Genomic DNA, 26,216 nt, shown 5'->3' with positions numbered 1-26,216 from the left:
GTCACTACAGTGGACAGCTATTGCAGTAGTGCTTACAAACAACTGTGTCCTTCTCAACCCCACCATCTGAAGACATTTAAAATGAAAATGTCCATGGAACAGACCGGTACTTTTCTCCATGTTTATGTCCACACCAGTTTATTTCCGCTTGTGAGTGACAGGAGTCATAAACCCACTAATAAGTACTAATACTAATAAGCCCAATAATATGTGATGTTCAGTTGTTAAAAGCAACCAAAGGGGGCCCTCTAGTGGTCAGAATAAGTTGCACTAGCGTATGTTTTGTCCTTGCGGTGTTCCCATAGTCAGTTCGGACATAAGAAGGAGCTAACAGACACGTTTCTTTCACTCTGTTTGTATGGCCTGAAAAACATTTCCCTGTGAGTATTTTATGTTCAGTTGTTGTAAGAATGAATAGTATAAAATATCTTTGATGTGAACCTTTGTTGCTGGATAAAAAGACGTTATATAACGATGTATGTATGTTGCAGTTTTATAGTGAGTCTCAAGTAAAAGATTTGGAGAGAAGTTTTCAGCGTTCGGCTTTTCTTGGGAAACCTGTTGTCTATCTGCTGAGCTAATCACTACACACACACAAGCAGAGGCAGAAGAATAGGAGTTAGACTGAAACAGCATTAATGTGAGATAAAAAAAAAAAATTGTCTGCGTTATTTAATGAATGCGTTAACGCAGTAATAACCTGTCAACTTGCCCAGCCCTAGTTATTAGATTTTTTTTTTTTTTTTGGCATATTATCTCCATGAAGTGAGTAATAACTAGTATATACTACTGTCTGGTCATTAAAAAAATGTGTTTCAATTCAATTCACACACAAAAGAGTAAGAAGTGTTGTGCAAAAATCCCACCTGAAAAAAATAGCCCAAAAATTTAAAATATCCATAACTTTTTGTTTGTAGTGTTGTTAAAATGTGAGAAAACATTAAATTAGCAGTATTAAATGTTTTTATTTCACAGTTTTCACACAGTACGTCAGTAAATACATGCTTTGTTGCTTCAAAAATGAAACGCATGGTGTCCAGCCTAGTGGACACTTTTGCAACTCCATGGAAAATATCATCATAAAAAAAATGTAATTGCATTGGGTTTTTTTTAATGCCTAAAGAGGAACAAAGAAAAAATCTTGATTAACGTTCTCACAAATCGTGCATGAAAGGGTTAATGTAGTCGTCTGTATGGACCTTTCACACTGACTGTTTTTCCCTCTTTTTTTTTTTGTAGGGTAAGTCGCCTTACTTTCTAAAATGATACTTTTCTTTTTTTTCTTTTGTTCAGACAAGGTATAGTTTTTAGGCATTACCTGATGATGCTTCTGAGGAAAACTGGAGTCACAGTCGAGACTGTCAAGCAGGTAACATCTAAAAACTATACCTTGCCTGAACAAAAGAAAAAAGAAAAGTATAATTACATTAACAGAAGACAAAATGAACATCATTAGCGCCTTGCTTTCTGTTAAGTCTTTATACTGTTGGTATATTGATATGTTTATACACATTGCATATATAAAATATTTTAAAAAATAGGCTTGAAATATGCTCAATATCATTGTGGGTTTGTCCAGTATCCCACATACACATGGCAAATGCTTTGTCTGCAATGCCAGATGAAATAAAAGCATTAAAAACAAAGGTCTATAGGCAGCACACAAGGACCAGGAGCTTTTTACAGACCATGAAGTTCAAAAACTAAAGGAGACTAAGTACAAGGAGGGGAATGAACACAGTGAGTTCACATATGAACAAATCCACATCCTGCAGAAACAAATCAAGCGCCTCAACAGAGAAATTTTGAACAAAAAAGATGCAAATAACAAATCCAAAGTTCTGACAGCAAATTACGTTTTTGTCTCAGTGAATAATAAACAGCTGCTGCAAAAAATAAGGCAGAACCACACATATGCATCTCTCATTTTTGTAGTAGTATATATTAAAAAAAAACAAAAAAAACTGGAATACGCCGCATTATATAAGTATGTAAACACTATTAACATCAAAAATGCACTCAGAAAAAAAAATATTGTTGAAGTGATATGGTACCACCTGGACAGAAAAAAGAACATAAGTATGTGGAAAACCTCTGGGACATTCGGAAGCTGTGTAATATAACACACAATTATTTAAGAAAACGTCCAGACAGATGAACCCAAGAAAAATGACTCTAAATGGAGGTCACACTAAATATGGACTTTACCTGTACAAGCTGTTTAGTTCAGATTTTATGTGTGTGTCTCAATACAACACACTTATTTCCTGCATATGTTTTTTTGGTAGAAATAAAGACACACAATCATTAACACCTTCTAAAGATAGCAGAGCTAAAGGCTGTTGAAGCCTTGGCACAGTACTGTATGCAGAGCCGCAGTCAGACTTGGTGAGGTCATAAACTATATAAAGCCCTGGGGCCCCCCAACCCTTTTAAATTATACTAGCTGGTCTCAGAAGGCTTTAAAATATATATGCCTTTTAATTACATTGCCTTATAATAAAGATTGTGTCATAAAAATTACAAAAATTATATCAGAGAATCCTCTAAGATACAATTTAAAACATTTTCTTTCATGATTTTGCAAAAGCAAAATTAATGATTATGTCATCAAAAGATAGTCTATGCAACTTATCACTTTCTATGCACATGATGCTAAGCGTAGACTTTTTTTTTTTTTTTAGATATAGTTGGTCTCAGTTCATTTTTTATTCTCTTTAGCTGTGAAAATGATATTTCTCCTGAACAATTTGTTGCCATCAGACATAGAAATAGCCATAATATTGCTTCCACATTAGGGAAAAGTAAATGAATCTTGTCTTAAAAGGTGATTTGATCCTTAAAAAATAGGCAAAAGGACTCACAGCATATTTTCTGACCTTTTCATTATAAGAATGTTAACAGATGGCACACGGCTTGGATCTAAATGCATGAGACAGACAGCCTGCTAGTGATTATAAGAGTATTTATTCACTCTAGTTACAACAAAAAATCTCAGATTTAGGCATTAAAAAAACTAACAAAAATATCTTCATAAAAAGTGGAATAATAACTAGCAAAAATGTGTTCACTTAAGGAGGAATATAATGAACAAAAATATCTTCACGGCCGTGGTAAAAAGACTAACTAGAAAAAAGGAGAAAACATTAAGTCACAAATCTACTCACACTAGTCTAGGAACCCAACATGAGAGGAGCACAGGTAATACGAGGTGTTCATGACATGATGTGGTAGACGCACCGGCAACAGACAAGAGGAGAAGGGAGTATATAAAGCAGGGGTGTCCAGTCCTGGTCCTGCATGTTTTAGATGTTCCCCTCTTCCATCACACCTGATGCTCATTATCAGGCTTCTGCAGAGCTGGATGATAGGGTTATCATTTGAATCCAGTGTGTTGGAAGAGGGATACACCTAAAATATGCAGGACACCGGCCCTCGAGGACCAGGATTGGACACCCCTGATATAAAGGGAGTGGGAATAATTATCACCAGGTGTAGACACTCAAGGAATCAGGGGAGACACAGACAAGACAGACCGTGCACACACACAAACAGAAACCCCTTACTAAAATGAAACAGGAAATGAGAACACATGACAAGACCAATTGAGGACTTGCAGCTGACGTCACTGGTCATGTGATTGTTGTTTACACCGCCATATTGGTAGGCACGCTATCTGGATCCAGAAAGTCAGAACTGTTGCTTTATAGTGTGTTTTTCCTTGGACTCGTGTTTGCGTGTTTTGTTATTTGCGAGTATGTCTGCTTGTGATAAAGGCACCATAGATGAGTTTCACTGTTTACTAACAACAGTGACTCAGAGGCAAAAACAGGAGTACCAGCTCCAGCCGGCTCACATCAGCCGTGCACCTCCAGGCTCTGCCCCGGAACTTGTGAATGAGCCGATATGTTAGCTCTAAAACAGACCATTAACTGTCTCTGTCCAAAAGCCCATCCCATCTTCTCTTTGACGGCCGCATAATTTGACTGGACCGCATGGGGAAGGCTGTCCCATAGTAGAAAAGCAGACTGTCACAGACGGGTGGGGAGTATTGTCACCAGCTCCAGCTGAACTCACCGGTGTCGCCCGCTGTAGCTCCCACTGCCACTTCCAGCTGTTTCACCCAGCTGAGGAAACTCAAAGGGAGCAGGTAGATCCACAATCACTCTCTTTATAGAGCACAGGTGTCAAACTCCAGTCCTCGAGGACCGGTATCCTGCATGTTTTAGATGTTTCCCTCTTCCATCACACCTGGAAGCCACTACATCATTATCAGGATTCTGCAGAGCTTGATGATGAGCTGATCAGTAATTGAACCAGGTATGCTAGAACAGGGAAATATCTAAAACATGCAGGATACCGGCCCTCGAGGACCGGAGTTTGACACCTGTGCCCTGGACGATTCGCCAGTTCATCATAGGACCAACATACAGAGATGAACAACCAGCCTCTCACATTCACACCTATGAGTCATTTTATCCATCTGTGGAGGGTGCAAGGTTATTATTATTAACGAAAACGAACGAAATGACAAAAACTTGAATTGTAAAAACATTTTTTTTAACTGAAATAAATGAAAACTATAATTAAAAGAAAAAAACGATATCTAAATGAAACTGTATTGTGTGTTTACAAAACTAACTAAAATGTATAAAAAATTATGGATAAAATTCCCTTCATTTTCGTCTTTGTCAGTGTCGGATTGATATAAAATCGATTTATTTCCCACAAGCAATTTTAGCTGGAGACACCATATGATATTTAACAGTCCATCACTTCTCATCACTTGTCATTTAGTGTCGTCTTCTGGTCCCCACTCTACCTGGAAACATGGAGACTAAAGCAGGGAGAAAGCAGCAGAGTCCTGTCTGGGATTTATTTGAATTTGACGGCGAAGAAGATAAAAGATTAAAAAAAAACAAAAAAAAACTAAGCATTTAGAAAATAACAAAAACTAATAAAAACTAGCAAACGTGCTGTAAAAACTAATTAAAACTAACTGAATTAGAGAAAAAAAAGTCAAAACTAAATAAAACTAAACTATAATGAAAAATCCAAAACTATTAGAACCTTGGGAGGGTGGGAGGAAGCCGGAGTAACCCATGCAAATACGAGAAAATGCAAACTCCAAAAAGGGTTGGAATCAAACCCAAGACCTTCTTGCTATGAGGCAACAGTGCTATCCACTGCACCACCAATGTTTTTTTTATGTTTGATTGGTTTTTTACAGCATATCTGAAAGTTAAAAAAAGACAAACTGCTCAGCAGATGATGTCACATAAAACCTATAATTTATTCTTTTTCAGTAAAATCTTGACATAGTAAAACGCTGCTTTAGAAAAGACATGTGGCTTCAGCTGTTCTGAAGGCTGAGGGGACACAAGGGGAGACATATTGCTTTGTGTTTGACTTTTTTTCATTTACAACAGATAAATAATAACATAACAAACCTAGGCATATATTTACACATCAACAATATTACAGTCGTACAAAGCCTTCAATGTGTCTTGCATTGTGAACTTTGTGTGTTTTTTAATCATGCAAACAGGTTTAAAACAACATTTCTTTAGAAAAAAAAAACCTATCTGTCCACAGTCATGACGATGACTGAACACTAAATCCTCCCTCCAGGTGGTTTCCTCTGTCACAGTAAAGTGAACGGTCATGATGACCTGCTCTTCTGCTGCCCTCAAGGGGACACCAAACAGAACAAACACTCTGAGGTTTCAGCATTTGCAGCTCCAAACCACAAACATCTTTTCTTCTGAAGAATGCACAATGTTGGACATGGCACATTAGACAATTTGCAACCTCAGAAATATTTAAATAATCAATATATTACAATAAATAACCAGTAACACAAATACTCTGCTTTGTGAGCAAAAGGTGTTTGTTGTGCATGTGTCATCATGTACAAGTCAGTAGTCCAAATGAACACCACACAGCGTTAACAGACAACATGAATATACCACAGCTCACTTTGCTTAGATCTAGCATTGGTAGAATCACTAACTTGGTCTACAGAGGAAATTCACTTTCTGAAGTCACGTTGGTCATTTTCATTATTCAGGTTGATGTATCTGATATGAGGGAAAGTCAAAAAGTTCTCCGACTAAAGCAATAAAAAGTTTTATTTATTAATTGAACAGACGTCTCTACCTTGCATTCATAGGTTCGGCTGCTCCTTTTGGATTTTACTGTTTTGATGGAATTTTGTTCTCTAGGTCAAACTGGTAGATCCAAGTTTCATCCCCAGTGAGAACTTTTTGACTCTCCCTCCTTTTTGTGAACATAATTAACTCCTGAGATGCAAAATATCTCATGTAATCTCAGCATCTTCTTCGTGGAGTACAGAAGTGGTACAGTCAAGATTGTAATTGAATAAAATGGATAACGTGTGGATACATGTTCAATGTGAGGATTTGACATGATGATGACCAGTGTTTTTAATGCACAGGTGAGAAGAAACGGTTCATAACACTGTTGAAAAATCAGTCATCACTTGGCTTGGATCGTCTCAGCTTTTTGTCGTAAATCAAACTGAAAACAGGTTTGGCACGAAAAAGGTTTTGAATGATACAGGTTTCTTTGTGCCCATTAGATTCTTTGTGATCTGAAGAGGAGCAGCTGTTTGCTTTGAAGTCTTAGTGTTGAAATGATGCTGATGACAAACACTTGTGGCAAAAACCTCATCTCTATTGTATTGCACTTTCCCTCCTATGCTTCCTAAGTATATAAACTATGTCAGAACTGCATCTCTAATATTTTGGACTTTGACCTTTGGATAGCTCCTGCTACTCAGCAGACATATACTGCAGAAGTGTTTGACTGCACATGAACAGAAAAGTAAGAAGAAAAACACCATCAGTGTGATCTACATACAGACTGTTCATAGTGAAGGCTGTTTCTTATCCCTATCTGTATACGTCACCATCGATGAGCTTTTATTTCCTCCCTATTTCCTTTCACTAGTCAAAAGATATTAGACCGTTAGAAAAAGATTTAAACAACACACTGTTCAGGTCATCATTCTGAAAATGAATTGGTTTCAGAAATGACAATTTCCTGTTCCAAGACGACTGAAACTGAACAGATCAGTCTTCTGATCACCATGGATACCTGTGAGTTCTTCTTTTCTTCCTGAACCTAAATGTCAGAGCAGAATGTCTACCCAGTCTTCTGTTATTTGATGTGAACCAGTGCTTCTGTTGTTCTGTCCAAACCCATAGAAAGTGAAATGTTTGTGATTTGATCATTTGTGAACAGTGATCTTTTCCATCTGTAACAGATGCAACCTCCTCAGGAACAGGACTCAGATTCAACTAAAGCCATTTTTGATCAGAGCTGCACTGGTGCAGTACTTTGACTTCTCTACTCCAAAATGAACCCTGAACTACAAAAAAATTAGATATATTAAAATAAAACACTCTGTGATGTGGCTGTTTTTCAATGAGCGATACCCGCGCTTTGACATCTCTACGAGCAGAACCAGACATCATATCAAGGTTCATTCAAAGGATTTGACAAAACAAAAACTGAACAGCCATGCTAGCAGCCTTGTGAGATCATTGCTGGGTTTTGGGCAAACATGAAATATATTTCAATATTTTTTCATAAACAGTGTCAGGTGAATTGAAAAAATTATACAACTGTGGTTATCCTTTTCAACGCATCCTGCACTGATTACACTTATGGAACATAAATGTATCACAATTTTTTGGCAACTTTTGGAAGTTGAAGAATTTCAGGAGTGATGAAAGCAAAGGACCATCACTGAAATCTGTATAGTCATGCTGCTAGCATAGCCACCCCCCCACAAAAAAAGCTATACAGTACACCTGTGCAGCAGGACTAACTGTAACATTTGGCACTGTAAAGTCTATAGGTCCGTATTATATACAATGTAAAATGATCTATTTACATGTAAATATAGTCTAGTGACAGGGGATCATAAGGATGTCACCTGGTAAAGAAGATCTCAGTGAAAACAGAAAAGATGTAAACGACTTTAGTGTTCACTATTGATAAACATGATTTTTAACTCTAGCATATTAAGAAGAGCTTCAGTGTGTCAAAGATGAGAAGAAAATGAAAACACTCCTAACACTTCGTACATCTGCTCACTGTTGTCACTCTGAGCAACAGTAAACTTTGACTAAAAGACAGAGCAAACATGAGGACAGATTAAAGTGAGCATGAACATGGAGTACGGCTTTGACACAAATAATAATGATGCATCATGAGGCACGTACGTATATCTAATTAGACTGAAGGAAAGTATGAATGCGTAGATTGTGGCCATAATCGCTAAGAAACCTCACATTTTTTTGCAGGTGTTTGGGTTTGCAACTGGAATGATGAAGAGACTATTTCTGTTAGACCTCCAAACGGTGACAACACTGTAACAGAAATATTGAAACGTTTCACCTGCAGAACAGGCCCATAAATAACCAAAAGCTCATCACAAAAACAAAAACTATAGCATATTCAGTCAAATAGATACTGTACAAACTAATTACAGCCTCTTCTAGTGTTCGTCTTAGTCTTGCTATGCAGATTCTCTTCCTGTAGACATTTAACAGAATGTTCAGGACTCCTTTAGAAGCACATGGTCAGTGTTGTAAAGCCTTTAGACACCACAGCTGAACTGTCACAGAGTGAAGCTTCATGACTTCAAGGACTTTGTCAGACGTGGGACCTTATTTTCTATTGGCATCGCTGCTGGTAGAGGGATTTTGTTCCGATGTATGTGCATGTGTGTGTGACATTCTGCTGCACAAAGCGTCCTTTGTGGCACACGCACTCAGTGCTAATATTTCCAATGTGGTGATTCCCAGCGTCTTTGTTCTTTTTTCGTTGTTTTTTTGTTTTCAGTGCGTTCAGGCTCGTGGCTCCAGTTTGTGTGACAACTCGAAAAGCGTTTGCTGATTGTCGATGATGTGCAGGTACTGAACGCTCGCCCTCACCTCTGCACTGTCGACCCCGATGACCTCGTTACCTAAGAGACGGACAAAAAAAGATGCACATTTACAAGATGCAAATTCACATTCATTTGACTTAAAGACAGGCTGTGTTACAGCTGTATAAAGACAGAGTAACAGACTGGACAGAAATGGTTGCTTGGAAACTGTAAAGGAAGGCTGGTATCAGACGACAGGTGCAGTACCTTAAGTCACCTGCAGATGGTGGTAAACACCTGAGAATTTTGTCAGTTGGACCATGAATCTGTCTAAAAACCCCTAAATGAGGTTGAATTCATACCATGGATAGTGTGTTTGTACTCACCTGGTTGGTCACTTTGGCAGTGGCGAATCATTCTTACTGTGTCCGCAATCATATGCTGTTGGATTAGAAGATATTTTACACATGTCAGGGCACAATGGCAAATGGAAAAACATGAAAGGAAAACAAAAATGCCAGGTCAAGACAAGCGCACTCAGAATTTATAGCAGGAACATATTCAGATTACACACTGCACAAATAATATTACTAGAAAGCCAAATACTGTTTACGTATTAACCAAATCATGTCATACTAAACTTCAGTAAAACATGTCAATGGCATATTTTACTTTGCAGTGAAAACAAAACAAAAAAACAAAACATAAAAATCTAAAGAAAATGTGGTTATTATCAGCAAGAAAAACACATTTAATTAAAATATTTACAATGGACTTAACATTGTGCACTCTTGAAATGAGAAAAAACACTTTTGCTCCTCTATTGTGATAATATTCAAAGTATTCTTTTAGCTTTTTACTGGTTAAATGTCACTCAATATTGACTGAAATACCTTATTAGAACAAATGCATATATTAATGAAAAACATGCTTGACAAGATTAGGTTTCTAGGGGGAAAAAAAGACTCATTCACAGAATCAAGGCTTTTCACTTCCTAAAAAAGCGTTTCTTTTTTTGCAGTAAGCAACATGATGAAACTGATTTTTCTAGTGTCAGTTTACACCTGCATGTTGTAGACACATTTAATGGCCAAAATAAATATAGATGCCATCAACAACACACATCCTCAATACATGAGTCTATAAATAAGAGAAATCAGAAGGTGAACTCACCAGTTTCTCAAAGTTGACCAGGTTGTCATGGAAGGTCTTGTTTCCTTCATGGATAAAGGTGATATCTATGAGCAGAAAACAGGTTCAGAATGGTTTAATGCATCACATCGGTCCATTCTGTGTTTCACCTGAGGGGCTTAAGGGGCTACCTTTTAGAAGAAGAGGCATGAAGGGGATCTTGGGAGGTTTCATCCTCTTGAAGGCTTCTCTGTAGGCTTTGTGGTTCAGAGATGGATCCTGAGGAAAGACAGATCAGAAAGGACTGATTATGGAGGAGAAAAACAGGGAAATGTATCAAGTCCAGACAAATGTTCTCCAAATGCTAAACTTCAGCAAATAAATAATGGATGAAAGGAAAACAGTAGGATAACAATGAGCTCTCACCGTGATGAGCTCCAACTCTGAGAAAAGCTTCTTGAATTTTCCAGGACATTTCTGAAAGGAATGTGTAACCGTGTTTAGATTTACAACACAAATCATGAACAGACATACGATAAAGTGCACAAACCACACACTGACCTCCCAGGTCTGGTTGAGTCGGCTCACAGCAGCTGTGTTCAGACCCATGATGATGGCAAACGCAGAGTTCAAATTTCTTTGGGCTTTACAGCTACAAATACACAACCAGTGTTACAAACATATCCACACACGGAGAGGAATCTGTCTGCACTTTTAAGTGAGTGTATACTTCTGAATATGTGTTCTTACTGAGCAGCAATTTTGATGAACTTCTTGAGCAGCTGGACTCTCTTGTTGAGCGATACACACATGAGTACCTCGGACATGACCCACTGCTGGACTTCATTACATCGCTGAAGCAGGACCGACAGCGCCACAGTGTGTCCTGAACCAGGGGCTCGGCTGAGGGTGTAGTACACCAGCTCCTGCTGCATTATGTGGAAGGAACAATGAGTGTCAGTGCACAAGTACAAGGAAAAAGGAGAAATGATGAATGTCACTGATCAGTCAGATGCATCCACTGTACTTGCATCATAATCTGAAATTAGTCTGACCTAAAAGTGAGTTGTGCATTTGTCAACAAAATCCAATAACTTCACTCATGAGTCCAAGTAAACTTTGGTGCCAACTTTGAAACAAAATTCTCCCAAGGTGTTCTGGAAATATTGCATTTTTTTAAGTAACAAGTGAAAAAGTAAGCAGATCTTACTCATACCCCTGACCAGTCACACAACACTCCGCCCCTCCTGCTCACGGATACCCTGCCTACCCAGGGACTCATTTTGAGTCTTAACTTTCAGTCTTTTCAAAAAATTATCAAAATTTGTCAAAAATCCAAAAACTGAAGTTCAGCCCTTAAATTGTGTACTGCACCTCTACAAGAGGCAAAGAACATGTGTGTCAAATTTGAAAAACACTGGGTGAATAGTGTCTGAGAAATGGGATGCACAAAAATCTCAGACAGAGAGATAGACAAAATTCCTGGTATATCTATTTACCTTTGTACTCTAGGTAAGCGGGGGTATACAGGTATACCAGACAGACAGGGAGGGTGGACGTGTAAACAGATGAAGCTAACAAAAAAAAGTCTTATTTTGTCAAAGACAAAAAAACAGTGCAAACCAACCGGCAAAAAACGTCCTTACAATAACATTTAAGAATCAGCAAAGGAAAATTGCTGATTGACAACTAAATTTAATCAAATTCCAAAAAAAAAAAGAAAAAACAACCCACAAAATCAACATTTTAATTAAAAGAGTATATTAGTGCATAATGTAGTCTTCCTCTGCTTCGCCATCTTCATATGAAGGGCTCATCCTGACAGCTACTCAGCTGCAAAAACACTTTCCCTCCTCATGATCCAGCAAATCTTGTGGAGCATTTGCATCTTTAATGCCAATGTTCCTGCAATCTCCTTCATGAATATGAATTTATTATAAACTATGTGCACACACCAAGAGTGTATATGTGTATATGTGTATATGTGTGTGTGTGTGTATATAAGTGTTATGTGGTACCTCGTGGATGGACTTGAAAAGGCTCCAGTCCAGGTGTGTGAGAGCAGCTGCCACGTCCCAGGTGTTGATGCCTAAGAGTCGCACTGGCCTCCTGCTTAGTTCAGCACTGTCTGTTAAAGGAGGCTACACAGACACAGAAAAGTTAACTACAGAAAGGCAATGCATGCACAAAAATACAGAATATATTGTACTGAACATGTGTACTGCCTGCCTAGAGTTATAAGGCTATCACTACTGCAAAACAATATGACCTTCTTAAGAGACTAAAGAACTACAAGGCACGTGGTGGATTCAAGTACAACACGACATTCCAAACACTCAGAAGAAACAATATAGCACAAGAGGAACTGCCTCTGGTCACGTACAAAGAAACTGGACTGAAAGCTGAGAGGGGAGTGGTGAATTTTAAACCACAATTGTTCTGTCATATTCCAGTTGCAGGTGTAAATATCTAATTACAATTTTTTAGACAGTAGAGAACAACAATGTGCAGACACCCATAGTTCCTCAAATCACAGCGCTATCTCCCAGCCTATAATTGTAATCAGTCGACTGAAGACTCTCCTGCATGGGTGTCAAACTCATTTTCTTTCAGGGACCAAATTCAGCCCAATCTGATCTCAAGGGGGGCAGACCAGTAAAACTCTATATCATAATACTGGGATGTCTCAGAGTGTGTGTGTGTGTGTGTGTGTGTGTGTGTGTGTATGTGTGTGAGTGTGTGTGAAATGTTTTTAAATGACCAATTTAGTACCTAAAGTGAAGGAATAGTCCCATCTCCACATTAAATATCTCGGCAAGTTGATAGTACCAATATTTTGGAAGATATTAGTAATTTTGGAATACAATAGCTTTACAATCATGTTGCATTGCCCATGACAGTTGACCAGAAGCATAGTACCACGCTGCATGATGGGAAATGAAGTTAAAAACAGGCACAACGCATTTACTAACTTTAGTCCCTAGATATTGGCATTAATATGACCCGTGGTTCCCCATGTGTCAACACGCTCGTACTAACATATTAGCCTATAAATAATGACCTAGCCGGAAGCCTGTAAGTCAAAAAAAATTCTCTTTCTTTTCGTGCAAAAACAATAGGAAAAAAATTACATTTCTCAAGAAAGGTAAGCGCAATTTTAACACTATTATGCCTCAACTTATCATTTATACATGTGCATTACGGGTCAGAGCTACAAAGGCACAAAACATTTAATAACAGGCAGAATATTGTTAAAATTGCACTTAATTTTCTTTAGATATTTCAGGTTGTTCATATTTGTTCAGGTTATTCACATTTTATTATTAAAGGATAGTTTGTAAATGTAAATATTTTCATCATTTGTTTTTTTTTTCTTCCCCACATTAAACAAAGAAGAAAATGTGGACTCATTATTTATAGGTTATTATGCTGTTATCTTACTTACTTATATTGGTCTCTATGTGGAACCTGAACTAAAACTACTTTGATACCCTTAACTGTTCATATCTTCAGTGTAATTTTGGCACTTTCCAAATCATCCCACTGGATGGGCTGGATTGGAATTTTTGCTGGGCTGGTTTTGACACCCCTACTCTACTGTTTTGCTGTTGACATGCTTCCATACAATACACATAATGCAAGAAAACAAATGCTTTATAAATTCACTTTGCATAATACAAAATATTGCAAAATTTAGCTCCTGTCAAGGAAAAAAATACAGCACTGCCACTTGTCAATGCTGCAGCCACAGCTGGTAGACAATTACTGAAGTGCACACCTTTTTGCTTCTTTTGACTCAAGATTAGTAATAATCACCCATCCAGAGTCTGTTTCAGTTGCTTAAAATGCATTATTCATCGTACCACCCCAATACGCCAGTTGGGAAATATTCATTTTCACACCTGGAAATGAATAAATGACAGAATGGTGCTGAGGTTTCCAACAGTATTTAAGGCTACAAGTGCCAAAATAATCTCTAAGAAGTTGTGATGTGCTCCAAACAAGCAAACCTAAGTTTCTAAGCGTATGAAACTTATGGAAAACATGACTAAATGTTAAAGGAAGACCAGTCACAGAAACATAACATTCACGCACCAAGATCTCAGTGAGATTCCTGCGACAGGCCACAAGCTTTCCCTGTGGGGTCAGAGACTCAGAGTAGACACAGTCACTGGGCTGTAACACCCTCCGCTCTGCAGAGAAGGCACACAGGAGAGAGACGATGAAAATTAACGAAAAGTGAAGGAAGATTTCCACAGGACGGACTCTTTACTTCGTGTATTTATTTGCGCACCTCCAGTGTGCGATACTACTGCCAGCACCATGTCGTCCTCTGCTCGATCAATCTTTAGACCCACAATCCTTAGCAGCTCATGAGCCTCCAGCAAGGGGTGTGTGTGGACACTAAGGTAGGAATCGGAGCTCACATGCACGCAACAGATAACTGAAAGATATACAAAAAACATCCAGAAAGCACAGAAAAGATGCTGTGAATCTGTTTAGGGAAAACACAAACACCAAATGTTTAGGATTTCACGAGGAAACAGATGCAGATAAATCTACTTATGAGGTTCATTTTTGTCAAGTAGCAAAGCAAAATTACAAAATTACCAAACACGCTGTATTTAAGAAATTTGCATGTGCATATTGCAATTACAACTCACACTGTCATTATCCATAATTGCCTGCGATGCTGGGCTCATAATGGGTGTCAAAGTGCACATTACTCACCCTCTCTAGTCTCAGTCTGTGGACTTCGGAGCTGCAAACTGTTTTCCTTCAAACTCAACTGTTGATACATTTGTTTACTCTGAACAAGAGAAAACAGAAAAAAGATTTAGAACAATGTACTGACCTGTAGCATTTATAGTCCACTGCAATTTCAATCAACACAAATGCAGCTCTACCGTATCTGATTACTGAAATCTGATGATGTGCAGTAGAGATAAACTAATCTGTTTGGCCAATTAATAACCACTAGTAACACATCTTACATTCAAAGTTATCACTAAAAGCTTCTGGAATAAGTTACCGGGGAAAAATATAATCTCTACAGTTGAAATCGCTTTCGTTTATAGTTTGAGTGATTATTTTAAAAAGCGTAATGTGTTTTTAGTGGTGAAGGGTTCAAATGTTATTGGTCGATTCCTTGGATGTGTCTCCACACAATGGAAATTTTAAGTAAATTTACAAAGTCGCAATAATAAAAATGCTAATTATGTTCATTTTCATAAATAGGTTTGGAGTGAATAACAAATGACTTCTTAAAACAATTTTTTATAGACTTGCCTTTATGTGATGTCTCTCTTTTTTATATTTTTTTAAATAATATTTTTAGGATTTGATATTCATTTATATTGACATACATGACATTGTCTTATTCCATTCCTTTATTCTTATATTTATATTGATTTGACAGCATCATGTTATGTCTCGGTTATCTCTGTCTTCTCTACTTCAATAAATTTAAATTTACCGGGAGCGTCATGCTTTTCTAGTTTGCTGTTCTTATGTCTTTTACTGTGTTGTGTTGTTTTTCTATGTTTTAGTGTCTTTGCTTGAGTCTTGTTTTACTTCAGTTTCAGCTTAATTCCGTCCTCCTGTTTGGCCCTCTGTTGTTATTTTGACTCCTGGGTATCATGCTGTTGCGCCCTTCTGCTTTGTCTATCAAAGCCCTTTGTAAACTCAGTTTTTAAAAGGTGCTATATAAATAAAAGTTTTTATTATTATTATTATTGTTATGATTATTATTATTAATCTAGGCTGTGTTGTGTTGCCATGAGGTGGAACTGTAGGCGACTTTACACGTTTCTAATTAACCAAGTAGAAGATGTTAAGTATTCTGAGTTGCTTTCCATCGAAAACGAAGTGCTCCAGTGTGTTTTTCATGAATGAGACAAAGAAATAATTAGCTCTCCTTATCAGAACCTGTTTTATTAGAATTATCAGAGTATGTAGGAGGACACAGCAAACAGATGATCAGTCATGTGAATTAAAAGTTCACTGCATCAGAATATATTTCTTAAAAAAAGAAAAAAAAAAAAAAGGCATTTCCATTTCCTCTACATGTATTCCTCTTTGGCCAAAAATAGCAAGTGAACAAAAAGCACTCTCTGAAATTCAGGAGTTTTTTTTTATTTTCTTTTTCAGTTCTGTCATTTTTATAAACATTTTCCAATGTGTAATGTCAGAATTAAAGACGCCGATGGAAACACAGGTCATAGGATATTTTTTTCTTATGTATCTTCCAGATTTTTTCTGCTCTAAATTATCACTTTTCTATTAAAGAAAAAAAAATAGTGATTACCTAAATGTACTCCAAATTTCTGTATTTTCTAAATTTATAAAATATTAATGTCACTGTGCTACAAGAATCTACTGAGAAATATCAAACTCCTCTAGCAATTTTTGTGATGATTTTATTGTTATCCTAGTTTAGTATCATGCTTCTCGACACCATCTTGACTGTGGAATGGATATAAATACTTTACTTCTTTAACCACTGGTCAAATGCATCTTACCTTTTGGTTTGGAGGACAGTCATCCACTGTGCTGAAACGAAGAAAACACACATACAGAAGTGAAAAGGATGAATGACAGGATGGAAAATTCACAGTGACAGGAATGACAAATACATTTAGACATCTTCCAGTGGCAGTAATGTTTAATAAAGCCCACTTCAGACCAATGATTCACAACAAGCTGAAGTCGTTTTAGGATGTTGCCAGCAGACGGTGTTTAAGGCCTGTAGCCCAACTGTCACCAAGAAGTGAAGCGGCATCATGGTGAAATCCTGTGTCAGTCTTTTGTATTTTCCTGGCTTATTACAGTTTACACAAACTCATTTGGAGTTTGAAACTGCAGACAGTTCAGACACCACGAAATAAGTTGCAAAGAGGCCAAAAAGACGTCAGCTAGAACAGTGGGTGCCAATGATGGTTGTGTGAAGGTTTCAGTGTTACAGACCGACTAGTTTCAAGTAGATGCAAATTTTCAGTTTATTTCATGGTTAATCTTTGGTCTGTATAGGGTTTAAAATGAACACAAGAAATAATCACTGATAGCACTTTTTATAAACTGTCTATGAACTTCACTCCTATAGCAGCTGATGGATAATGTAATCAGCATTATCTAATTTAGCATCTAATTTGATGTCCCAGGGCTAGATTTTTGATTCCTTATGTTAATCCAGATGTATTTCTTTGTTGTTTTATGTATGCGATTTTAATTCTTAGTTCAACAGTTATCTAGTTTCTACAGATGAAAACAAAGTACATTTCTAACAGTGTTAGAACTGTCTATACTATTGAATTAGCCCTTAAAAATCCACTATTGGTCGACCTCTAATGATCATTATTAAACTTACTGTCTACGGCGCAGAAGCTTCTGGAACTCTTTCAAGTCTTTCTCCAGTGTGGGAAACTCGTACAAATCTTCTAAAACACACCTGTACAAAGTCTGCCGTAGAGAGAGAGAAATTATAAAAGGATAAGTGACATCGCAGCCACAGTCACATGGTAACACTGTCTGACGGATGGTAAAATATTTAGAAATAGCTGAATGCCTCGGTCTTTCGTCATTGACTATTGTCAGACTCTCTCTGGTTCCTTTTCTCTACAGCCGTTTGTGTCTGTGTGTGTGAATGTCAGAGCATTAGTGTGTAGTATAAACGCAGAGGAGACAGGAACACTGCTTACTAAAGGACACATGTGCACACTCAAACACACAACTACACTCACCTGCTTATCGCTGTCATTGACCCACCATAGCCTCTTTCCCAATTCCCCACTCATTCCTCTGTTACTAGGCAACTATCACCTGGGTTACGCACTCCGTATGAGACTATACCCATGCCAACCCTCGCATTTGGTTACCATGGAAACTCAGCAGCGAGCGATGGAGCTGTCAGGTTACAGAGGGACAAGTGATTGCTGTGCGCTTGTTGCCAGTGAGCGTGTGGATGTGTACACGTGTGATCCTGTTATGCATGTATGTTTGTCTTTTGGTTTCACGGTTGTCACAGACACATTATAATCTAATTAAGCTGTCTGTGTGAAAATATAGCAGGAACATACAGCGGACACCAGCAGCACATGTGGTTAGAAATGTGACACCAAGAATCTCACTAAGAATCCCCATGTTGTCATATGTGGATATTCTGTACTTTTAGGATTATTTTACATGGTTATTTAATTTTTAAAAAAAAGGCAGATGTTATTCCCTCTGTGGGTTTTGTTTTGTATTGGTTCATATATACACTAACTTTACTGTATTTTTGCTTTTGTGTCTTAGTGAAAAACAAATGAAATCACCCACAAGGTCAATGCCCCAGTAGGTGAAAGCTGAAACCTGGCTCAGGTGGGGATTTAACGGGCGAAAACCTCAAGAACGACACACACACATTTTGCAGTTCATTGCCTTTCTCTCCCTCTCTCTCTCTCTCAAAAAAAAAAAAAAAAAAAAAAAAAAGACTGGAAAAAAATCTGAAGTGCAGCACTTGATAAGGGCGAAACAAGCCAGAGAGACGAAAGAAGATAAATGAGACTTGTGATGTTGTTCACTGACATGTGAAAACACACTCAAGGTTCAAATGCTGAAACACAGACAGGGGAATAAGAATAAAATAAAAGCACCAGGTGACAAATGGAGGCACAGGGATGTCATACCTTCATGAAGCTCCTGACGTGCTCCTCGTCTTTGAGGAAATCCTTGTACAACCTGCTCCAGTGGGAGACCAGCTGCAGCACCTTGCGCTTCCTGAAGAGGGCGTCCTTGCCCTCTTCCTGGCCCCTGCAGCGGGCGCTGCTATAGGTGGGAGCGGTCAAGGACAGAACGAGGGAGGAACTGTTCAGACTGAAACGATGTGTATGTGGTGGTTTGTTTTGGTTTTTTTCTGTGTGGGTTTTGGCCAAAAGGATATTGTCCCAGCAGGGCCTGACAGAGGTCATGGGTGGTCATAAACACCAGGTAGGTCAAGAGGAAGTCATCCAGCAGCATTTCTGAAAGACAGGAAACACATTATGAAGCTCTCAGTGGGCATTTGCCTGCCAAGTAGGCTGAGTGACGGTTTAGTGTCTATTGCTTCAATGTGGTGGTAAGTCATATGTTTGAGCTTCTTTAGTTCTTCATTGAGTAAATGAATAGTGCCCTCTTTGTAGGAGCCACATCTTTGTAAAAAAAAAAACAAACAAACAAACAAAACACTGTTAACCCTTTCATTCATAGTGGTCACTCCAGTGGACAGTTATTCTCCAGATGTTCTCTTATATATTCATGGGTTTTGTTGTTTTAGTTTCATATCAGCCAACACAGTGGACACTTATGCACCATCCCATAATACACTGACATTCATACAATTACTGTAACTTCATGTTCTTGATAAACCTGATCTGCAGTAACATGTTTGAGTGTAAATTAACTGCTAATTGTTATTAGACTGTAATCAACAGTTTTCTTAATCAAAAAGGTTCTTTTTTTTGTATATTATCTCCATAAAGTGAGTAATAACTAGTATTAGAGTATGAGAAAATGTGAGGAAACATCAGATTATCTGCATTAAAACTATTTTTATTTCATAGTTTTCACACAGTTTATCACTTACCTATATCTGATATTGCATTTTAAATACATGTTTCTTTGCTTCAAAAATTAAACTCATGGTGTCCAGCTGAGTGGACATTTTTGTAACTCCATGAAAAATAGGTTCATTTAAAAAAAAATGCAATCACATTGTTTTTTTCATGCCTAAAGAGGAAAAAATAAACACTCAGGAAAAAATCTTCACTAAGGTTCTCATAATTCATGCATGAAAGGGTTAAATTAGACAATTACTCTTCAAGTTCAACTTTCTTTTAATCTCCCTTTGACATCTTTTTCAGTTCCTTTAGGAAAAAATATCTCATAGTATCTATGACCAGGGCTCTTATAATAATGTTTAGCCTTGTCTTGTTCTTTCTCCCACAAGTATAGTATAAGACTCATAGTAGTTTATTTAAACACAACACAACAGCAAAGACAAAGAGCCATGTTAAACCCTGGAACACAAATGAAAACTAACATTCATGTTTGTTGTTTAGGCTCTGGAAAGAAATATATCAGACGAAACTGACATAAGTAGAATATAAACAGCTCAATACTGAAATACAGAAAGAAAAACTGACAGAGAACGGTACCAATAAAAATGAAGTGCCATAAGATAAGGGGGGCAGCAAGATGTCCTCATTAAAAGAGCAAATGTCAAACCTCAAGCAGTGAAAAATGATATGAAGAGTGTACAAAATGACATTTCTGTTTCTGTTCCGTTTCATCCTGCTGTTTTTATACAAATGAATGGAATCAATTATCTCAAGTAAGTGAAATAAATGCAGTTAGCTCAAACAATTGCAAAAAATGTGACAGACCTAAATATGACAGGATGAAACGTGCACTTTCAGTATTCTGTATCAGCTTAATCTGTTTGAAATCTAGTCTTTAAAAAAACCAACACTCCATTTATGTACGTGTACAATTGGATTATTTCTGTATTTCCCTATTCAGTTCTTTCTCTGTGACGCACATGTGGAAGGTTTAGCTGTAGGGCATGAGTTTAGTTTAACCACTGTCACTGTGGTTGAACAGGTCAAAATAAACCAAACAACAGCCACCTTACTCAAACACATCTGGTTATTTCATATACTTGGCTTGTATTTTTAACTTCTTAACACAAACTAAAGAAATGCATCAGTGTACAGTGTGGAAGTGAGACAGCACAACTGTGTGAGACTCAGCAGGTGTTCAATGGGTAAGAACCGAGTATAAACAGCCCTTGTGGCAGATGGGTAATGAGCCATTGTTGGTGATGTGAAGGGAGCTGTGGTGTGTGTGTGTGTGTGCGTTTTGTCCAAGTCGTTCCCTGGGAAAATGTGTGACCCAAATATGGTTCTGTCGGGCAGAGAGCAAAGAAATCAATTATAGAAGACTAAGCAGAGGCCGCTGCATTAATATTTAATCAACTGTCTTCGCTTTAGAAATAAAAACACAACTTTTCTCTGGAAATATTTTTAGTCAGGTCTGACTGAACTTATCACTTTTTCAAAACCCTATTGACATAGTTCTGTGTCATTTTCCATGTTTTTCATCTTTGGGCTGTTTCATCCTGTCTGTGGATCTGATGTTCCTTCAATCAGTCTTTTTTACTTTTTGGCGTTTTGCCCTCTACTTCCATCTCTCACTCTCTCCATCCCAAACTATCCTTGTCCACCCCCCTTCCATACACCCCCATTATTCATTTTCTCTTTCGAGGCGGTTACATTTCCCCCCACAACTACTCTCCTCCTGCGCTCACCCTCTCTCAGCTCTCTGTGATGATAAATATCCATTTTCATCTTCAACATATGCCCTCTGCGTTTGCCCGCTGGCACGCACAATGTCAAACACATACACTCACACAGTAACACACACACACACACACACACACACACACACACACAGTACCCTGATGAATAACTCATTCAGTTCTGACCTTGGGGAGTTTATCTCTTGTGAGAGAGAAAGGAGGGAAAAAGAGAAAATGTGTGTGTGCTGAACTAATCGCAGTAATCTGGTGCTGTGTTTTATGTTGTGTGTGTGTTTTTATGTGTTCATGGGGAGGGGTGGTTGGGGTAATCACTCTCACTCCTGGAGCGTGTTCGAGCCTGTTCAACATGCTGCAGAGCTAAGCCCACTAAAACGCCAACACTGATGCTCAGCACCGCCCAGAGCGCCTTCATACAATCAAATACACTTTCACCGACTCGTGCACATGCAGACTAAATGAGACACAAATACAGAGACACCCAAACATCAGCGTACACCCTTGATCTGCATCTTTGATTGGGCTTCAACGCTAAGCTCAGTCTAACAAAAATCAAACACCTTTAAAGAGTGATTTTCTCCTTTAAGTGAATAAACAAGAGCGAGTCTTTCTCCACAAAGACCATCTCAGTTCTCTCTCTCTCTTCATTCATCTCTTCCTCCTTCTTCGTTTGCTTCCTGCAATTCACTGAGATGGCTCCCTGTGGACTGCTGGGAACTGGTGGTGCTGAGGAGTCGATGCATAAAGGCTCCTTGTCTTAAAATGCTACATACAGGCAAGAGCAGAGGTCCAATAAACTAGAAAGAGCCTGGGACCCAAAAGTCCCTTTGTAATTAAATTATGTAGCTAATCCATGTGTGTTTGTATTTATTTCATTTTAGTTTTGTTAATTAATCAAAGAAGAAAAGATCTGTTGTCTATAATGAGATATTAATTGGTGGACTTGTTTACATTTGATTTTCTTTTTACCTGTTCTGGTTCTAATCATCAGTTTGCAACAACTGAAAAGAGAAGGTTGTACTGCAGTCAGTCGACTTCAAAATGTAACAGTCGAGTCACATTCACAAACAGTTTTACCCAGTGTAGAAACAAATAGATTATGAATTTTGATGATCAGTGAAGCCATTTATTGCTTTTCTCACCACATTTACTTTGGGACTTGGAAAGCAGCACTACTTTTAATGCGGTCTATGTATTCACCTTGGCAGCTCTGAAATAAATGATAAATTGATAAATGATACATTAACACTATGGTTCATAACCAGGTTGTTAGCGGTGTAAAAGAAGTATGGTTGACTCTAATGCACAGAGTCTTACCAGCCCCCTGAAATTGTTTGCAGCAGAAATGTTGACAGCACCCTGAGGGAATCATTTCACAAACTCATTAGAGCATTTAACCTCTTGAATGTTGCTCATTTTTACAGGCAGTGACATGGTTGAATGACTGCACACACATACACCTGGATGTGAGGGCTGACACACACACAGTCTTACACACACAGACAACATAATCGAGGAGAAAAGCATTCCTGCTGGGCTTGAACCTACTTTGCAAAAAATGAAAAGAGATAGCAAGGTCGTGCTTGTGCCATGTTAGAACTTGTTGTGCAACATTGAAGTTGAAATTCTTTTTGAAGCGTGGGAGGAGTGGTGCTTTGTTTGGTCAACATGGGAAAAAAAAAAAAAAAAAAAACAAGACTCCAATATTTACATTTTAAGTGTTCCTTCTGTACCTGTTGGTTTTAATTTCTCTATGTTGATAAATCCACACCTATGGATGCCTCCTCACAGATATGTCTGCATGCATGTCTTTATTCAAACTTACCGCTCTCCCTGTTCTCTGGCGCCCCTCTCTGGTCGTCAAGCCGAAGGTCACTAAGCAGGTGCTCCAAGATCTTGAGCGGTGTTCCTGACACCACCACATACCTGTGGGACGAAGAGGCACAACAGTCTTCCTCACTGGAGCACAAGCACCAAGAATGGTCATTTCTACCCCTCCATTTATCCTCCCACAATCCCTTCCGCTCTTCTTCCTTATCGTCATCCACATCGTCATCATCAATGTAGCGAAAATGGGGAACATCAAAAGTATGGATTTCTGAACTGCTACCATCTTCATCATGATTGTTGTCATCGTCATCCTCATCATCGTCCTCATCATCCTCATCATCTATGTCCTCCTCTGCTTCTGCAAGTGTAGCCAGCTCCGTGGTCATCTTCATACCTAAACATCGATGTAGGAGCCTTCATCTAAGCATTGCCTACCAACACAGGCTGCTGTCCTGTGGGGTGACCTGCCATACCGTCTGCCCCTGTCACTGAAGAGCTCCGAGGACTGAAACCTACTCCCAGACAGCTCCTACAGTAGTACTGAGAGGGAACTGATTGCTACTGAAGATGCAGAAGACTGCACACACATACACACACCCACTTAACCTGCCTGTCACTGACACTCCCTACATTGTGCCTTAGGTCTTTGGCAGACACTGACTTAAATACACAAATGCACACAGTGACTAAAGGCTTCAACTTTCAGGAAATCAGCCTGTTTATGCACAAATGGTTGCACACATTAATCTAAATGCATACAATGATTAGTTGGTGGAAGTACACTAGTCTTGGTGTCAACGTTTCCCTTTCAGCTGAAAACAAAAAAGCTATTCTCCTCTTCCTTGGTGCTCTGTTGTACAAGCTAAGGCATACATTATCTTAGACACACACAAACACAACAGTCGACAGCTCAACTGATAATTTGTATGTATGTGCAACAGTGAGCCGTTGCAACTTGAGAGTGCAGCTTAGAGAAAAGACAGGATATACTGAAAAGAGGGAGGAGTACAGTGATTATTTTTGTTGCTCCTGTTGGTTTTGAGGGCTCTCATTATGTAAGAGGTGGAACTGACCTCTTGTCACAATCCTCCTCTCTGGACCCACCCCCTGATGAAGTTGGTGAGGGCCGGTCCGAAGGAGACGTCACTGATGATGTTACTCGCTGCAAAACCAACACGTCCCGTCCTCTCTCCTTCAGACAAACCCTTCCAAGTTCCTCCTGAGAAAAGAGAGGGGACAAGTCAGGCAAGGACAAAACTGCTGGATAGGGAATAAAGTGAACGAATGTACTCTATGTTTTTCAAAACCAAACAATTTATGCCACAACTTGCTATAATATGAATGTGACCCATCCCATATGACTATTTTTTACATTTTTACCATACATGTATCTCTATTCTACCTACAAGACAGTAAAATGTCTGTGTGCACGCTGGCCAGATCGACATCATCAGACAATTTGAGGTTTATTACAGACACACATATCATCCAAAAAGGACAATCTTGATTATGATTCTTCAGTAAAAAGGCTGAAGGAATAGTTATGCATTTTTAAAAAACAGCAAACTGTTGATACTGGAGTGAAAACTACAGAACAATATGGCAGAGCCTGGTCTCTGGTTTCCTGGAATGTTTCTATTTCTTAGAAGTGTTTCTTCAACACATACACAAGAAATTCACACATGTAGAGATGCATTCTTTTGGCGCTGTTACAGGGAAGTATTTCATTTCCTTCCTGTAGAGGAAAAGTCATTGTGTAATAAATAATGGGGGCAAATAGGAATGTAGGCTGACACTTGAAGTGACCTTCTGTTTCAGAGATGAACAGTAACTTGATCTGTGATTCCAGTGTGCGTACACACACACACACACACACACCTGACATGGGCAGAGCTCCAGATGGACAAAGGAGCACAATAAGGAACCGCCTGAAGAGAGCAGGGAGGAGGTGAGGGGAGAGGGAGATCAAAGGAGGAGAACAGGAGCAGGAGGAGTGATGTAGGAGTGATGAAGGCGCGACGTCTGCTCTCCAGCTGCTGCTGCAGTCTTTGTCACAGCCAGAGGGACCGAGCAGCAATCATAACATGACACACAGAGCTCTCTATGCAGGTCCGTCTTTCTGCTGCAATTTTTCATGCTTTAATACAAATGCATGGATCATCACGGGCTGCCATACACACGGCATGTGTATAATCATTTAGAAAAATCTGACATTTCACAATGGTATAATACTACAGATAATCCTGTTTATTACATTTAACACATCAGCTAAAGTGAAGAAATCCATATGGTTTAGAAAAGTACCAAGAGTTCAGTAATCAATAAGTAATCACAATGACTAGAGTCAGGATTTTTGCTAGAGGTCAACAGGATTTCTGAAAAGCTGAAAAAGAACAACAGAGAGGTGAAGGAACATGCTGTTAATTAATCAACCAATATCACCACTCATCCTAAACCCAATACTTTGACTTTGTTAGATATTAACCTTCTATGTCTGCATTTCAAACTGGTTAACTGTTTTACTGGACATCTAAGTCAGAGTAATATTAACCTAAATAAAATAAATAAATAACTCTGGATCACTGAACGCCAACCTTGAAGTAATCCATTGACAAAGCAGGAACTAACGAAAAACACCAAAGTGTAGTTTTTTGTGTTTTTTGAGCTACTATTTCTGTATCAACAGTTGAGAGGCCAGTAATGGTAGTCTGTTGTAAAACGTCCTATGACCACTGATTAATGGGCCAAACCCATCAATCTATCACTAACTTTTACCTAAGATGTTACACAGCTTGAAAACAAAGCCCTCTTAAAGCAGTCAGTCACTCTGTAACACAGTCAATAGACATACACACACAAAAACAAACACATACACGTACGGCGTCTGTGATCGTCAGATGAAAGGATCCGCCTGATCTTAAGAGACAGCAGGTAGGATCTGACTTGGGTCAGACAAAACAATATGCCTGAAGTCCTCTGTCTGTGCATGTGTACAAGCCCTGGTGACTCATGTTCAGCTGCAGT

At 38.5% G+C, this 26,216-nt stretch overlaps 1 protein-coding gene across 2 annotated transcripts in view; it reads right to left on the bottom strand.

Annotated features, from left to right (window-relative positions):
• Positions 1-5,269: 5,269 nt before the first annotated feature.
• rapgef5a (Rap guanine nucleotide exchange factor (GEF) 5a) overlaps positions 5,270-26,216 on the bottom strand; it is a 57,857-nt gene continuing 36,910 nt past the window's right edge. For both annotated transcript variants that reach the window (XM_030147935.1, XM_030147937.1), the window contains 17 exons: positions 24,266-24,411; positions 23,188-23,288; positions 18,951-19,029; positions 18,697-18,841; positions 17,397-17,488; positions 16,552-16,582; positions 14,762-14,840; positions 14,325-14,474; positions 14,126-14,223; positions 12,049-12,171; positions 10,781-10,959; positions 10,592-10,682; positions 10,457-10,507; positions 10,222-10,309; positions 10,073-10,137; positions 9,286-9,340; positions 5,270-8,998 (listed from right to left, as the gene is read on the bottom strand). In XM_030147935.1, the coding sequence (XP_030003795.1) occupies positions 8,880-8,998; positions 9,286-9,340; positions 10,073-10,137; positions 10,222-10,309; positions 10,457-10,507; positions 10,592-10,682; positions 10,781-10,959; positions 12,049-12,171; positions 14,126-14,223; positions 14,325-14,474; positions 14,762-14,840; positions 16,552-16,582; positions 17,397-17,488; positions 18,697-18,841; positions 18,951-19,029; positions 23,188-23,288; positions 24,266-24,411 (1,692 nt within the window). In that variant the 3' untranslated portion in view covers positions 5,270-8,879. The remainder of the gene's footprint in view (positions 8,999-9,285; positions 9,341-10,072; positions 10,138-10,221; positions 10,310-10,456; positions 10,508-10,591; positions 10,683-10,780; positions 10,960-12,048; positions 12,172-14,125; positions 14,224-14,324; positions 14,475-14,761; positions 14,841-16,551; positions 16,583-17,396; positions 17,489-18,696; positions 18,842-18,950; positions 19,030-23,187; positions 23,289-24,265; positions 24,412-26,216) is intronic.

This window comes from Sphaeramia orbicularis, chromosome 11 (genome assembly GCF_902148855.1).
Source record: "Sphaeramia orbicularis chromosome 11, fSphaOr1.1, whole genome shotgun sequence".
Classification (NCBI taxonomy): domain Eukaryota; kingdom Metazoa; phylum Chordata; class Actinopteri; order Kurtiformes; family Apogonidae; genus Sphaeramia; species Sphaeramia orbicularis.
The sequence above is the reverse complement of the archived record's forward strand: the minus strand, read 5'-3'. Positions and strand labels throughout refer to the sequence as shown.